This window comes from Spizellomyces punctatus, assembly GCF_000182565.1.
Source record: "Spizellomyces punctatus DAOM BR117 chromosome Unknown supercont1.15, whole genome shotgun sequence".
Taxonomy (NCBI): Eukaryota; Fungi; Chytridiomycota; class Chytridiomycetes; order Spizellomycetales; family Spizellomycetaceae; genus Spizellomyces; species Spizellomyces punctatus.
The window spans coordinates 44,665-59,500 of record NW_015971551.1 but is presented as its reverse complement, the minus strand read 5'-3'; the positions used below and the strand labels follow the sequence as shown (position 1 = coordinate 59,500).

The 14,836-nt window shown below is 43.9% G+C and overlaps 4 protein-coding genes across 4 annotated transcripts; 1 reads left to right on the top strand and 3 right to left on the bottom strand.

The window, feature by feature from the left end:
• Nucleotides 1-55: 55 nt before the first annotated feature.
• SPPG_09454 (uncharacterized protein) lies at nucleotides 56-6,530 on the bottom strand (the record flags this gene model as incomplete). Its single annotated transcript, XM_016757620.1, has 2 exons — nucleotides 56-4,449; nucleotides 4,505-6,530. The coding sequence occupies 2 exons, from the start codon at nucleotides 6,528-6,530 to the stop codon at nucleotides 56-58; spliced, it is 6,420 nt and encodes a 2,139-aa protein (XP_016605322.1).
• Nucleotides 6,531-6,588: 58 nt separating this feature from the next.
• Nucleotides 6,589-7,338, bottom strand: SPPG_09453 (uncharacterized protein; the record flags this gene model as incomplete). The annotated part of the gene is made up of 2 exons (XM_016757619.1): nucleotides 6,589-6,848; nucleotides 6,930-7,338. The coding sequence occupies 2 exons, from the start codon at nucleotides 7,336-7,338 to the stop codon at nucleotides 6,589-6,591; spliced, it is 669 nt and encodes a 222-aa protein (XP_016605321.1).
• Nucleotides 7,339-7,428: 90 nt separating this feature from the next.
• SPPG_07209 (uncharacterized protein) lies at nucleotides 7,429-8,406 on the bottom strand (the record flags this gene model as incomplete). Its single annotated transcript, XM_016755377.1, has 1 exon — nucleotides 7,429-8,406. One exon carries the CDS (start codon nucleotides 8,404-8,406, stop codon nucleotides 7,429-7,431), a length of 978 nt encoding a protein of 325 aa, XP_016605320.1.
• Nucleotides 8,407-10,728: 2,322 nt separating this feature from the next.
• SPPG_07208 (uncharacterized protein) lies at nucleotides 10,729-12,117 on the top strand (the record flags this gene model as incomplete). Its single annotated transcript, XM_016755376.1, has 1 exon — nucleotides 10,729-12,117. One exon carries the CDS (start codon nucleotides 10,729-10,731, stop codon nucleotides 12,115-12,117), a length of 1,389 nt encoding a protein of 462 aa, XP_016605319.1.
• Between the last annotated feature and the right edge of the window lie 2,719 nt (nucleotides 12,118-14,836).

The following is a 14,836-nucleotide window of genomic DNA, read 5'->3' as shown; positions in this document are numbered from 1 at the left end:
GCGTCGCATTCTTATCTTGCTCAATTTTTTTTAATAACGGTAGAGCGCGCGTAATCTATTGTCCGAGTTCAGTGATTTTAATGAGGGTAACATCAGTTGTGTTATCGGGAGCAGCCTGACTGATACTAAAATTTGTGAAGTAAGCAACGTTATCGGACATCCCTGTAACAACAAAGGCTGCTGTGATTGTACGATTGACTCCCGAATTAAAGTTAAAGTCGCTCGAGTACACAAGAGGCATCGACCCAGCACTTTGGCCAAGAAATATTGACAATGTACCATTTGAGTTTGCTGTGCCATGGAGGTTGAGCGTCCACTCCATAAGTACCTTGCCAGGTGTCGAAACATAGAAGACCTTCGAGGCATTGTTGGATTGCCACACGTCTTTAGTCAAAAGTTTGATAACTTGAACATTTCTTAGAAATGTTTGACTGGCAACCCATGGTTGAGTAGCACAAACCTGACCATTGCTATAGACAGCACCGTTCGAATACAGATTCCCTCCTGCAACAACATGTGCAGCAACCGCGACACCTCCTGAAATGACCAATGCTCCTGTGGAAGAACTCAATGCTGGTGTTGTAGAATCAATTGTGACATTTCCGGTGTTTGCCTGTATCATTAGTCCTTTAGCAGTCTGTGCTTGGAGCCGAAGATTTCCAATATCATTTCTCAACGTCATCGCGTTTTGACCTCCATCGACACTCCGGTTGTTTCCATTCAAAAACATAACAGCAGAACCTGCTGCATTCTGGAAGTATTGGATGGCACAACTATTGCTACCAGAGTCGAGGTTTTTAAGAATAATAGCCCGTAGCCCGTTAAGTGGCAAACCGATAGTTAGATTACCGGATGAGATGAGGTCTCCGGTGTAGGTGTTAACCGAGAATCGGCTATTCCATGTTCCAAAGGTATCACTGGAATAATGACCGAATTCATAACGACGTTGGTCTACGCTATCAGACGAGCTGGCGAGGTGGACGTGAAGGGCATCTCTGGAGTTGTTGTAGGAAATAGTATAGTCTCCTTTCGTAGAGGGAGTGTCGCTTCTCAACTTGAAATATCCACCTGTAGAGGCTGCTATAAGAACTTTTCCAGTAATGTTTCCACCTGAGAAGATACTTTTAGAAACCCCTATTCCTCCTTTAACCTGTAGAGCCCCACTTGATACGGTTGTTGCCTCGGATGTATCATTAGCAAGAATTGTATTTACCGACAGATTGCTGGTAGGTGTGAGTAAATCTTGTTTCGATGTTTGCAGTGCTGATATGCTGGGGGCATAGTCAACAATGTTTAAAATACTTCGCACAGCGATGTCATTTGCGAGAGTGAATCCTTGGACATCATCTCCCATGAGAAACATATTGCTCATTGGTGACATCGCAGCGAGAGTAGAGAGTAAGGGTGATGCATTTTGCTTCACTGAGAGATCGACATTTGTAATGCCTAATATTGTCTTCACCTCTTCAGGAGTTTTCACCGCGAATGTCGTTGCAGAACTCCCTAAAATGAAAGAATTTGCAGATAGTGTGACTCCACTAATGGAATCTAGGAGCGGACTCGATGTCTGTTTTGAAGCAATGGCTGCCCCTACATAACTCTCGGTTGCAACTTTCAGATTATTGGAGTACAGACTCCCTCCACAGTAGAGATTCTTAGATATTCCAACACCTCCCCTTACTTGGAATGCACCTGTGATTGAGGATGAAGCATCTGTGGTTGTATTGATAACGACATTCCCAGATGAGAGAATATCTAGTTGAGATGAACTATTTGTAACACCAAATCTCAGGTTAGTATTCCATGCCCACAGGCAGACATCGTTAATCTGATCGTTGAAGAAGGCTTGGCCATTCGAAGATGGGGAGAAGAATGTCATGTCACCAGTATTGACATTTCCACCGATGCTACCCCATCCAAAACCATAGCCAGTCCCTTTTCCACTGGTTACCTTATTACCAACCCACAGAGTCTTCGCAATTCCAACACCCCCAGATACCTGCAAGGCTCCTGATGTCACAGATGAGGAGTCTGTAGCGGTCAAGACTTTCACTTCATTTGAAATGGATACAATCCGTAGACCCAATCCGAGACCTGATTTTCCTTGGATGTTCATGTCCCCGCAGTCATTCCTAAGTGTAGCGTTATTCGACGAGCCATCAGCAGTCCTTGTAGAAGAGTTGAGAAAGAGTAAGGCTCCATTTCCGCTATCATTGGCACAACCAACGGCTGAATAGGCATTAACGCCAGACGAAACGTTTCTAGATTGCACCCAGTTTGGAGCATCCACAGAGGTGCTACTAATCACATTTCCTCCCGCATATAAGTCCTTTGCAACACCTAAACCCCCGCTTACTAGAAGTGCTCCTGTAGTTGAACTAGTCGATTGTGAGGTATTTGTTATCTGTGTAATACCGGTGTTGGAAATTTTGAAGACATAGCCGATGTTGTTGTATGAACAGTTGATTCCGAACCCACCTGCAGGGTTAGAGCCATCGGCTGTTGAACCTGCTACTCGAAGACCCCAAGTGATATTTGACGAAGTGTTGACCAGGGACATATATGTTGGATTGGCACCATTAATTACTGTTACATAACCACTAGCCGTAACTGAGGCAAGACTCAAATTAGTTGATGTAGTTATGTTGTTCTGTTTACCAGAAAGGAGTGTATTCACATTAGCGTTGGTTGCTATATCGAGGATGCCTTTCACTTGAGTGGAAGTAACATTCTCGAACGTAGTTCCAGCAGAAGAATATAGCCAACTATCAGGTTGTACCGTCATACTATAGATGGAGTTGGTAGCACTGTTCATTGTTTGCTTCGATGCGAGTGCAGTAGTAACGGTATTATTGTTATTATTAACTGTGGTTGTCAATGAAGACAAGGATTGACTTATTGGAGCGGTGTTATCAATTACAAATTTCTGAGTTGCAACTTCAATACCACCAATGTAAGCCATTCCACCAATATATGCATCAGTTGATACTCCTAGGCCGCCACTCATGACCGTATTACCTGATGGGTCAATTTGGAAAACATACCCCTTATCTTGAAGGGAAGAGTAGAAACCGAGTGTTCCAGTTAGCAGATTCGAGTTTGCAGAACCAGCCACATGGATATTCCATGTCTGTGCAGCACTAGTGTTCCCTAGTGTGATCGCTGAAGCATTGGTGTTTGAATTTTGTACCGTTAAACCGCTCAGGTTAAGCGAACTCGCAGGTGTAATCAGGGGCTGATATCCTGTTGTTACAAAGGATTCCGTGGCTACTTTCACTCCGTTTGTGTATACATCCCCTCCAACGTACAGTGATTTAGCGATGCCTACACCGCCTTTCACCTGGAACGAGCCGGATGTTGAGGAAGTAGCATCAGTTGTCATATTGATAATAACATTCCCAGATGAGAGAATATCCAAATTCGAAGCCGTTGCATTATTTGTACCGATACGCAAATTACTAGCGGAGGCTCGAATGATGTAGTCTCCAGCAACTGAATTTGTTACCCATTGACCTGCTGTTGCTGTATATCCGAATGATCCATTGTTTATTTGAAAGGCAGCAGCCGCTGTAGTAGATATAATAGCATATTTTCCCATGTACACTGTGCCTTGGACTCCTAATCCACCAGCAACCTGTAATGCACCTGTTGTTGTAGAGGATGCATCATTTGTAGCATCCAGTGTAACAATTCCAGTGTTCGCGAGTATTGTCAGTCCTCTAGCGGTCTGTGCTTGAAGCCGAAGGTTACCAATATCATTTCTCAACGTCATTGCGTTAATGCCTCCGTCCACACTCCTATTGTTTCCGTTCAAAAACATCACTCCAGAACCTCCTGAGGCCGTAAGATAAAGAATACTACATCCATTCGTCCCTGTACTTGCATTGCTTACGGTAAGGGCACGTAACCCATTTACAGAAGAGGCTCCGACAGTTAGGTCACTACCAACAAGGCATGAACCATTTGTGTCCACTCTTAGACCCAGAGATACTGCACTAGATGTCCGTCCGTAAATGTAAATCGGCTTGTCTTGTGCTCCTAACCACGTAGCAGCATCACTAGCGTACCCTAAAAAACCAGAACCATCCAGACCCAGCCAAGACGATTTTGTACCGTCAAAACTATTTGAAATAAAGACAGACGAGCCTCCTGCTACAGAGGCGGTCGTTTGAACTCTGCTTCCTGTAATGACTTTCCCTGAGATATTGCCGCCAAATGTAACATTATTTGAAGTTAGATTAGTTATCTGGCTTCCGACCCAAGGTTTGATAACATCATTGTCGTAATCTCTTAACATCGAGAGATTAATTGCTTGCTGAGGGTATTCGTATTTGATGCCTCGATAACATGAAGGCGTATCAAACAAGAGACGAGTACAACCTCCAATAGGGTCTGAAGCAATTGCAATGTTAGAGCCTGGCTCCAATGGTGGCATGAAGGTAACAGGGTCTATTTCCATCGCCATCGAGTATAGGTTGGCCTTCCGCATCTCGTTGAACCTTACGTTTGCGTGACCCTCCGAAAATCATTCCCCAAGGGAACGTTGAGACGATTGGGAGGATGGAGTTTACAGCCATAGGGACTGTCAAGGGCGGCGATACCATCGCTGGGAAAGGTATTGCTGTAAGCGGTGTTAAGCCACTAAGGACAACTACGTTGCCTCCAGGAACATCCGTTTTCAACACTTCTGCGGTATCAGTCTGTTCAGTATTATCGGTATCCCTTTGTTTCGATAGTGGCGTAGGGTCAATGAGGGTAAAGTTATAAAGCGGATACGAACCTGTAATGATGAGATTTGGACTGTTACTTACGAATTGAGGAGGAATCATGTTATACTGAATCGTATTTCCAACAACAATAATACTTCCATATGAGTTGGTACTGCCCACATAATTACCTCTTAAGGAATTGCCTACGCGAAGAATAGTATCACTTCCTGAAATCGAACATGAAATCAAATCGCCGCTAACTTGCACTCCATTGATACCTCTTAGGTTTGTTGACAAAATCGCACCATTTTTTTGCAGTCCAATTCCCGCAGCGATGTTTGAACTCAGAACACCATTGTTTAGAGTAAGATCGGGTGACTGTGCTGTTAAACTCAGTCTGAAGTCGTTCCCCATCCTGGTGACCCCTTGGGAGGCTGTAAAGATATCCCGTATGGTACCCCTGTTGACCATAGCCAAACCGCTGTTAGCATCAACTTTTAGATCGAGTTGAAGGTCATTCTGTACTCTCTCGATACCATTGCTGCAAGTCAGTACGTCTTTAATGGTATCTGCTTTGACCATTTGGAGACAACTGCCAGCCTCACATTTGAGAGACAGCATAATATCGTTTGTAGTGCCAGGACGAACCGCCACTCCATTAAAGTCCTGAAAAATGTAGCCACCTGTTAACTGGTTACCTACAACTCGAACTGTTTGGTTATCAACGAGCACACCGATTTCACGTCTTCCACTAAACTCGGGTCCCACTGCAATCGCTCCAGTTTGAGAGCCTTGATAAAATTGCGAAAGATAGTCTTTACTTACAGCATACGAGCCACCTCCAATCGCAGGCAATGTTCCGCTTAACTTTACATTGGGTACACGCAACTCCTGAAGCGTGGACGAATAGGTGAATGAAGAACTTCCCGAGTAGCCATAAGTAAGGTTCCCATACATGATTTGTTCATATCCGGGTGATTTCAGGGACAATCTCGAACCCGCTTGACTGAATGTGGAACTATCTACCATTAGGCGAATGGCTGTGGTATCTACTTCTCCTAACACATCAGTCATTTCGGTCAAACTATCGAATCCAAAGTCGAGCCATGAAGACCCGATGTCTAACAACGTATCCGCACCTGAACTCGATTTCAGAGCGCCAAATGCTTTTAGTACCGACTGAATGTTAGTTTCCAATTCGTCATTATTGTTCACCTTTAGACTTTTATGAAGTTTGATTCCAAGGCCGCTCTGGTCACGATACAACGGCTTTTTCAGCGTCTCAGGATCAGGAAAATTAACCGATAGACCGTTTTCAGTTATAAGCAAAGTATCATCTGCTTGTAAACCAACCGTACATGATTCGGCATCCCTGTAGAGTGGAAAATCATAGTTATAAGGAATGACTGTTAATTTTTCATCCTCAACTTTTAGTTCATCATCATCAATGTTTAGGCTTACTGTTCGTGAGTCGGGAGCCCTATAGAGAGGTTGCAGGAGTGTCTCTGGTTTAACAGATAAGCCGTCTTCTGTTATAAGCAGAGTATCGTCTGTTACAAGCCTGACATCATGTTCATCATCAATTAATGGAAAAACATAAGTTGTCTCGGCAAGAGAGATGGTATATTTACCTTTATTTTTCTGAATGGAGAGACTAGGCGTTTGACTATCCAAATCGAGTATAGTGACTATACCATCTTTATTCCGTAGGCTCTCTCCATAGATAGAATTGGCTTTAACTTTTCTGGACTTGAAATTATCTAGGACTTCTAAATTTCTTCGAACCGTATATGTGCCTTGAATGCTATTAGGCAAAGGCATCTTCTTATTCCTTTATATCATCATAGCTTAGAAAATGAATTGCATGCCGACATTTGGTCTATACAATGTCATCAAAGATCGATGGTGGTTTGGTATGCATGATATCCCTGCCGGGATAGGCCACTCCGTGCCCGGCATGCCTGCCGGCATATGGCTCTGTGCCGGGATCCCTGCCGGGATTGGCCACTCCGTGCCCGACATACTCATGTCCATTTTTAAAACGGACTACATCTGCGCGAGTGTGGTGAACGGGGCGATTTCTCTTTTTCTTGATGACTTTGACAACTTCCTCATAATCATCTGAAGAATCATCTTCTTCTTAGTCTGACGATTCCTCAACTACAATCTTCCGTCTTTTTTTTGGTATCGGCATTTTAATTCTTTTTTTAGTCTTGTGACTATATGAAGTATTTTGTAAGTCCTCCTCAGCGCGGAGCCTAGCCTCGACACGTTTTTCCTGTTCCACCCTAAGAGCCTCGGCCTTAGCAAGAATCCTCTCCTCCTCTTTTCTCTTCTTTTCTAGTTCTCTCTCTTCTTTTCTCTTGGCGGCGAGTTCTCGTCTAACCTGAAGAGCCTTTTCTCGGGATTTTTCTAAATGTGCTCGCTGCTTCTCTGATGCAGTTTGTTTTTTGGGAGCGCTGGCATTGACCTCTCCGGTATTAGGCTCTGCGCCGGCATCCCTGCCGGGATTGGCCGCTCCGGGCCCGGCATATTTGTTTACAAGTTCTTGAACATAGTCTTGATGATCATCGTCATTAGTTTCATCATCATCATTCAAACTTTGTTCTTCATCTGTAATGTCAGGCATGCCTGCCGGCATTTGGCTCTGCGCCGGCATAGATTCCTTTTTTTTAGGCATTTTAGCTTGTAAATAGAAAATAAAAAAACCCAAATACGCTTAGCGAGGTTCTTTTGTCCATGATGATGGTATCTTATAAGAATTACTTGCCCACTCTTTCTTAAGTTCCTTGTGTACCTTACCATTTTTTCTAATCCAATTACCGGTTCTTGGATTGTAAACTTCCTGCAAGGATGATTCTCTCGGGTTTCTCCTCTCGTGAAGCCTTGGCGATGGCTGCATTGTTGTGAAGTCAAATGCAGATGATGATGGAGATGGTGAGTCATCCATCGGCGCTAGTGATGGTAAGCCTGAGGTTGGTGATTCAGATTGCCTATGTAGAACTAATTGTGTAGGTGGCGTGCCTCCTTCCTCATAAAAGATGTTCTCAGACAAAGCAGGAGTAGGTCGTATCACGCCACGTTGCATGTTGTATTCATCTCTTGAGGCAGAAATATCAGTACCCCTAGTGCCCAAGCCAGTTGTTTCTAGCAAACTCTCCCCAGGATTGTGAATACCATGTGAAGAGCGGAAACGCTGTATGTCAGCCAATTCCTTACGTTTTTCCTCTTTTATAAACTCTTCATAACCTTCGCGCATTCGTCGGATGCGTGCAATCAAATCTATGTCATTTTTGTATCCTTCACTACCGTGGTTTATCGGATACCTAGTTTCTTGATTAGCACTTGGAGCATTCATCCGGGTACGACCCTCCCGCATCTGTTTGAGTTCTGCATCAGACACAACAGGACGAAATGTATCAGGATTCAAAGAGCGTCCATTTTCATCTCTCAGTTCACCAAAACGTCTATTATCAATTTCAATATAGTATGGGTCACTGATGAATTGTGTATCAACCTTACCAAATGAACGATACTTGTTTAACAGCGGGTGCTTGAAATAGCCTGTAGGTAACTTTGAGTCAACCCATTTTCTTTTTTCTTTCCAGAACACATCACGTTCAACCTGCTCAGAGTTGTAAGCAGTTACATCAGTGTTACCTTGCTGTAGTAGTTTTACTAATTCGGCAACAGACATATCGTTCTATTCTGTATTTTACTATATAGTATTATTAAAAAAAAGAAGAATGTCGTCTCAGCAAAGGAAGGAACGGATACAAGAGCGTTTGAGGAAGAAGTTGGCTGAAAGGAATGAAGGGCAAGAAATGGAAACAGTTCTTTCTCGAATTATAAGAGAACTGGAGGAACCTCGCATGCCTGAGCCGGCATTGGCATACAGTAAGGAAACCATCATCCCAGACGCTGATGCGGGGGGTATTAACTGGAACGAATATGTTATTATTCATGAAAATCCTCTTTACAGTGATGACTTGAATGAAATCATTTGACGCTACTTTTTCTAAAAGTAGCATTAATACCCCGCTAATTCAACAGGAAGCGATTTCCTTAAGGCTGAATCAAAATTTTGTTGAATCTCATAGCCCCGCCCTAGACCTTTATGGAGATCATCGATATAGCCTCGTCCTCGTGAAATTGTCTCTCTTACTTTGATGGGTACAGATTCGTCATGGACAAGAGATTGATGAACTTTCCCATAGATATCTTTGGCTTGTCCAGCATGGGCAACAAATTGTCTAATACCATTGTTAACTTTGTTATAACTGTTCAGCGCTCTAAGACCAAAGTTTTTTGCACTTGAGAGAAAGTTTGCGAATTTTTGATGCAACATCTTTTACATGTTCCAAATGAAAAAAAATTAATCATCTGGAAAGCCGGAGGAATGACAATCGAGAACTAAAGTGAACCCTTTGCCCTGTAGATCCAAGGGTAGCAATGTTTCTGCATCAAGCAAACGGATGTCGATCGTACTAACAAGGCCAGACTCTGTGTCAATGAAGTCGGTGTCAAAATAATTCTGCGCACATAGGACAGTTTCAATTTCTTGCGACACCGGAATAGAGGCAATGATATTTAAATCATCTGCGCCTGCATAAATGACATCATTTGACCTTATGTTAGATGAGGCTACGAGCACCATCTTAACACCTGTCAAATCGATTGGATTTGCAAAAGTTATTGATCTCCCAGGGTCAGATTGCTGCGTCTGAACTAATCCGAGCAGTTTGCTTGCTGTGGTTTGAGGGTAGAGAACTTTGAATGGTGTTGTACCCGCGGTCACTGTGATTTGATTGTTTATATGATTGTATTCTACAGTGTATGCTTGCGTCCCTGTAGAGTTGAATCCAGCAGTCAGTGCATCCACTAAATCATCTGGAGAGTAAGTACCAGGAGGTATAACGAAAGTCCTTGCAGCATTACCCATCCCAGCATCATAAAAGGAGACAATATTGTTCTTGTCGTTTACTATGTCCCACGAAAGGGGCAAAATGATCGAATTGTATCGAATTTTATCACATGCAATGGGTTCGGCTAGAGTCCATTTAGGTTCATTCCTGTTTCCGTTCGTCGCTCTGTTGCTATCGAGAATCAACTTTTTCATTTCTTCTAATGTATTATAGATACAGAGAGCAAATAAAAAACAAGTGCAATGAAGCCAATCACAATTGCCCCCTTACCTAGTCAAGTCTCTGGACGAATAAAGGATAATACAGATCCACGGCTTCCTAGAAAGTATGGTTTTATCGTATACAATGGCGCTCGATTTAGCGGTAAAACGCTAAACATTGCTGTGATATGCAAATTGTTCTTGAAGAAGCAGTATTCGAATATCATAATATTCACACCAAATCCGCATGACACCAATTGGAACCCTTTAAGAACGAGCAAAAAGGTTCATATATTTGACAAGATTTCCAATGAAATACTCAATTTTATACACGAAGAGCAACTTTATGAATTTGTTCGAAGCGGAAGAAAACGAGATTTACTTCTTATCATAGATGACTACAATATGCAGAAAGGACATAAGAAGTCACTCGATGAGTTGGCTACACGGGGTAGACACGCTGGAATCACCTGCATCCTGTCGAGTCAATATTTTTATCACAATAGTCCCGCTGTCCGTAGCAATGTGACGAACTGGATCATTTTTAGACCTTTGAAAAGCGAACTTAAGAAAATGATCGAATCAGGCTTATCTCTCGCTTTACCTGAAGATGTATTTGAAAAGTTCATTATGGATAATACAAAGAAACCATTTCATTTTGTGCACATAAATCTACAAAGTTCGAAAAGACCGTTTAGAGTTGGTTTTTCGTAGGGGGATAGGCTGTCCCCCTTTGACCCCCTCGCTTTGACAACCATTGTAACTTGTTAAGCTACACCGACTGAGTTCAGGCTATTTAGGACAGCAAACTCCTTTCCGAAAGGCACAATTTTTGATGTCACTTTTTCTTAAAAAGTGACGTTTTTTTTTTCTAGATGTGTAAGTTAAACCACAATGTCTTCAGGAATTCAGGTAACTGAGGTTCGACGAGTCCCAAACGTCTTTACGTATAAGCGCAATGCCAAGAACGGGGTTGTGCTGAATTTTCAGCCATCTAGTCAGGTTCGCTTCGAGCCTACCAACGGATCGGGTGACTGTAACTTTGGCAGCAAAATCACTTTTAAAATAGCCGATGACAAGCATTTTTGGCTTGTGAATGAAACCTTACATAAATATCGTGTCGTAGGGCTTGATGCAAATAGACAGGAAATCGTTTCTGCCACTGCAACCCACAGGCTATGTCAATCAGGAACAGATGCTGTATGGAAACGCCAAAGTGTTCTTATTAATGGAAGGATCATCGAAGATCTCAATGATTATAATTTGTTCACCGCACATGAAAACGCTCTAACATCGTGGGAAACCAAACAACATCTTGGGCAATGTGAATATTATTCGAGTGATGTGGCTAACGACTGTTCAGCAGTGGTTGCTAAAAACAGGGCATACACTGTCACTGGCTCATCGCTGTCATTCTTTCAAAATGAAGTGGCTTTCCCTCTCTGTCTTGTCAAAGGTGGTGTCCAGGTCGAGATGACCGCAGAGAGTGAACTTGCCAAAATTTTCCCCACATCCACAGGAATAGATTCATTCAAGATTGTCCAGAACGAACTCATTTGCCAGTTCGCCGAGCCCATACCCGAATACTACAACAAGATCCTTAGCCTAATGGAGAGCAACGAATACTTGACCATCCCCATGCAAGTTGTGTGGAGTCAGGAGTTTGCTGGGCAAGCCAGTCGCGTACAGCAATTGTCACTTGTGACTGGTGAGCAGTCCTCTGTTTCGTCATTGATGTTGGTGACAACTGACAATGTTCGAACTGATGTAGACAAATTGAATTTCAGTGAAGATGCTGGGATTAGAACAGTTAGTATCCAGGTGGGTACGCAGCGGTTCCCTGAGGGAAAAGCGATTGCCAACGGTTCCGCTCGTGCTGGTACTAATATTATACCTACTGTAGATCCTGAAATGTATGCATTAAGCCAACGTAATAAAGATTTCAATGATGTGCGATTTGCCCCCACTATGTCCGATTTGGAAGGATGGGCACTAGCAGGCAAAAAGATACAGCATTGGTCATGGAGGCAAAATTTCAAGCAAAGTCCAGATATGATCGGCGGTGGTTTGAATACTCTAGCCGATGGGCATATTCTCATCAATGTGAGTCAATATCCCAACCCTCCGGAAGTAGCCGATTTTCCAAGCCCTACTCTAGCGGATGGTACTACGGCTAACCCTGATTATATTCAGACATTCAAGGACAAGACATTCCATGTTTTCTGGACAACTGACCATGAGATGCGCATCGACCGTGATGGTGTTCGCTTGTTACCAGCATAGTTCAACAACAGGAACCACGATGATTTTTTCTAAGCTTTGGTTAGGTAAGCCTCAAGAAGAATATGACAAAAACACATCGAAAACTCGTCAACGTATCGGCCATGCCGAATAAAGGACTTAGAGCGGCTGCTCGTGCAAGAAACAGGCGGATCAAATCACTATGAAAATCTTGCACCATTAGACATTTCAGAGAATAGACGAAAACAAAAAAGAACGAACGATGCTGTAAAACAATTCTATATGAAATAAATTAAGCGTTACATACAAATATGGAGGAACTCCGGAAGTTGTATTACACGCCTGGAGCTCCGGTAGGAGCATCCGGCTTGAAGAATATGCTGAAGAGACAAGGGACAGACTTGTCCTTGAAAGACATAAAGTCATTTCTGGAGAAAGAACGTACTCATCAAATACATCGAAAAAAGAAGAGGCTGAACCTGAACGTTCAGCGTACATATGCACCATTTGATGTTTGGGAAAGCGATTGTCTCGCTTTAGGATCGGACGCTTACCCTCGTCAGAATAAAGGATGTTCTCATATTTTGGTATGCGTGGACAAGTTTTCAAAGATGGTATTTACACAACCATTGAAGAAATTGGACGAGACTTCCGTATGTTCCGCAATGCGATATATTCTCGATCGTTCGCTAAAGACTTATAAAATGAGACCCAACAAAATCGTTACTGACACTGGTGGAGCATACATGTCAGGGGGATTCAAAGATCTCATGAGGGATTATGCAATAGAACATCGTATCATATACATGGCCTTTGAAGCAGAACGAATGATCAAAACGGTAAAGTCAGCCATCGGTCGAGTTCTTACTCATAAAGGCGACAAGCGGTGGCTGGATTTTCTCAATGAACTTGTATCAATGATTAACAGGCGAGAACATCGCGGTATTGGGATGTCTCCCCATGAAGCAATCGAGAAACCGTATAAGGCATTGATAAACTTGGAAAGATACTGGGAGAAGATGCATCAGAAAGAACCTGAAATATTCTCCATCGGTGATCATGTTCGTGTCAAACATGAAGGCAATGTGTTCAAAAAGGCACATCGAGAAAATTTCTCTAGCAATGTTTATCAGATTGGGAAAGTCATTAAACCATTCGACAAACTGCGGTCATATAGATATGTGGTAGAGGGGATTCCCGATCGAATTTTCAACTATAATGAACTCATCAAAACCGAGGAACCAGTTACAATCAAAGTTGCAGCCGCATTACAAAAAAGGGATCGTTTGCAAAAGCAGGCAGCAAGAGAACTTGAAGACTTGATACCTGTCCGAATCCAGCCCGCTCGTACTCGTGCGCAGCAGAAAAAGTTAAAAGTTCATCCGAAGGGTACATTTTCGCACATAGAAATCCCGCGGCGGAAGATGCCGGCGCAGATGTAGTCCGTTTGAAGAACGGACATGAGGATCCCGGCTGGTATGCCTCGAAGGTAATGTTGAGATGGGATGAGTTCTGACGCCTGAGTTGCCTACATGAAATATGCAACCAGTTTTTCAGCAGGAAACCAACGAGGCCATTTAAACAGATGCATATTTCTATTTAGTTCTATCTTTTTCATCAATTGAACCAAATTTATACAGCTTTTTCCCAAAAATCATGGAGTGTATTTTGTGTCCCCCCTCTTTTCTCATAAAAATGCTATGTAGGGAGAACATGTAGCAAGAGCTTCCGTTCTTCGCCATTCTGTGACCACTTGCAGCACGCGTGCTCGTGATGTCGGGGTCTGGTGAGCCTTGCAGAGGCTTCCGCTGCGTTCGCCGTCCTTAGGAGCACCGTCCTAGCTGCTTCAATGACGGCGGACGCAAACTCGTGGGCGTCGTCGTTCGGCCAATCGGTGAACGGAGCCGTTTTTCGGCTTCCCGCCTCGTGTTGGGGAACCCCGCGGTCGAGCCAAGCGGCGCACGGAGCTGGGCGCCCTCTTTTTCCGGGTTTTTTCGCATCGGCAACTATTCCGACTGCTGCTTCACCACCATCGGTGGCCTTGCTGTAGGGGTCCGCGATGTGGTTTGTGAGGGGCTGGCCCACTGCGTAAGGTTTCGGAGCGTCGACTCCCAGCCAAAACTCATGCCCTGGAGTCTGCAGCGGCGCGTTGGGGTTGGTCTGAAGCTGATGAACCCAGGAGTGAACCCAGGTAGCGATCGCAACCCCAAGGCGATCCAGCACGCCCTCGGCCTCGAAGTCGCCCGAGTCTTCCTCCCAAGGGTAGCCGGACATGTACGTGGAGGGTACGCTCACTCCTGCTTGTCCTCTGAGATCGGTGTTCATTGTGTTAGAAATGGAAGTTTTAGTTTCGGTGTCAATAGAAGGGGTTTGCAAAGCAGAGTGAGTGTGTAAGGGAAGTAGGTCGTGGGCGGTTGAAGAAGAAAAAAGAGGGGGAGCGTGCAGGGGCGTCCTTTTAAGGTCGTCGCCGGCTGATTTTGACAGCTTGGACGCGCGTAAGCGTGATCGGGAGGCTTGGTGTGGCGTTCTCGACTGGTGAGGTAAGCCACGCAAAACTGGTTTTCTTTCTGGTGAGAGGGCGTGATTATCACGTGAGCTATCGTCCGGATAAACCGCGAAGCATTGGTGGTCGGAAGCATAAGCCGTATCTTCCGGGGTGTCGCCTGCAAGGCTGACTACCAAAGAGTCCTCTACTAGCGCGCTAGTGGGAGCTCTGGATCTCCAGTACTCTTCTAAGGCTTTGGAAGCCTCTGTTAGGGCT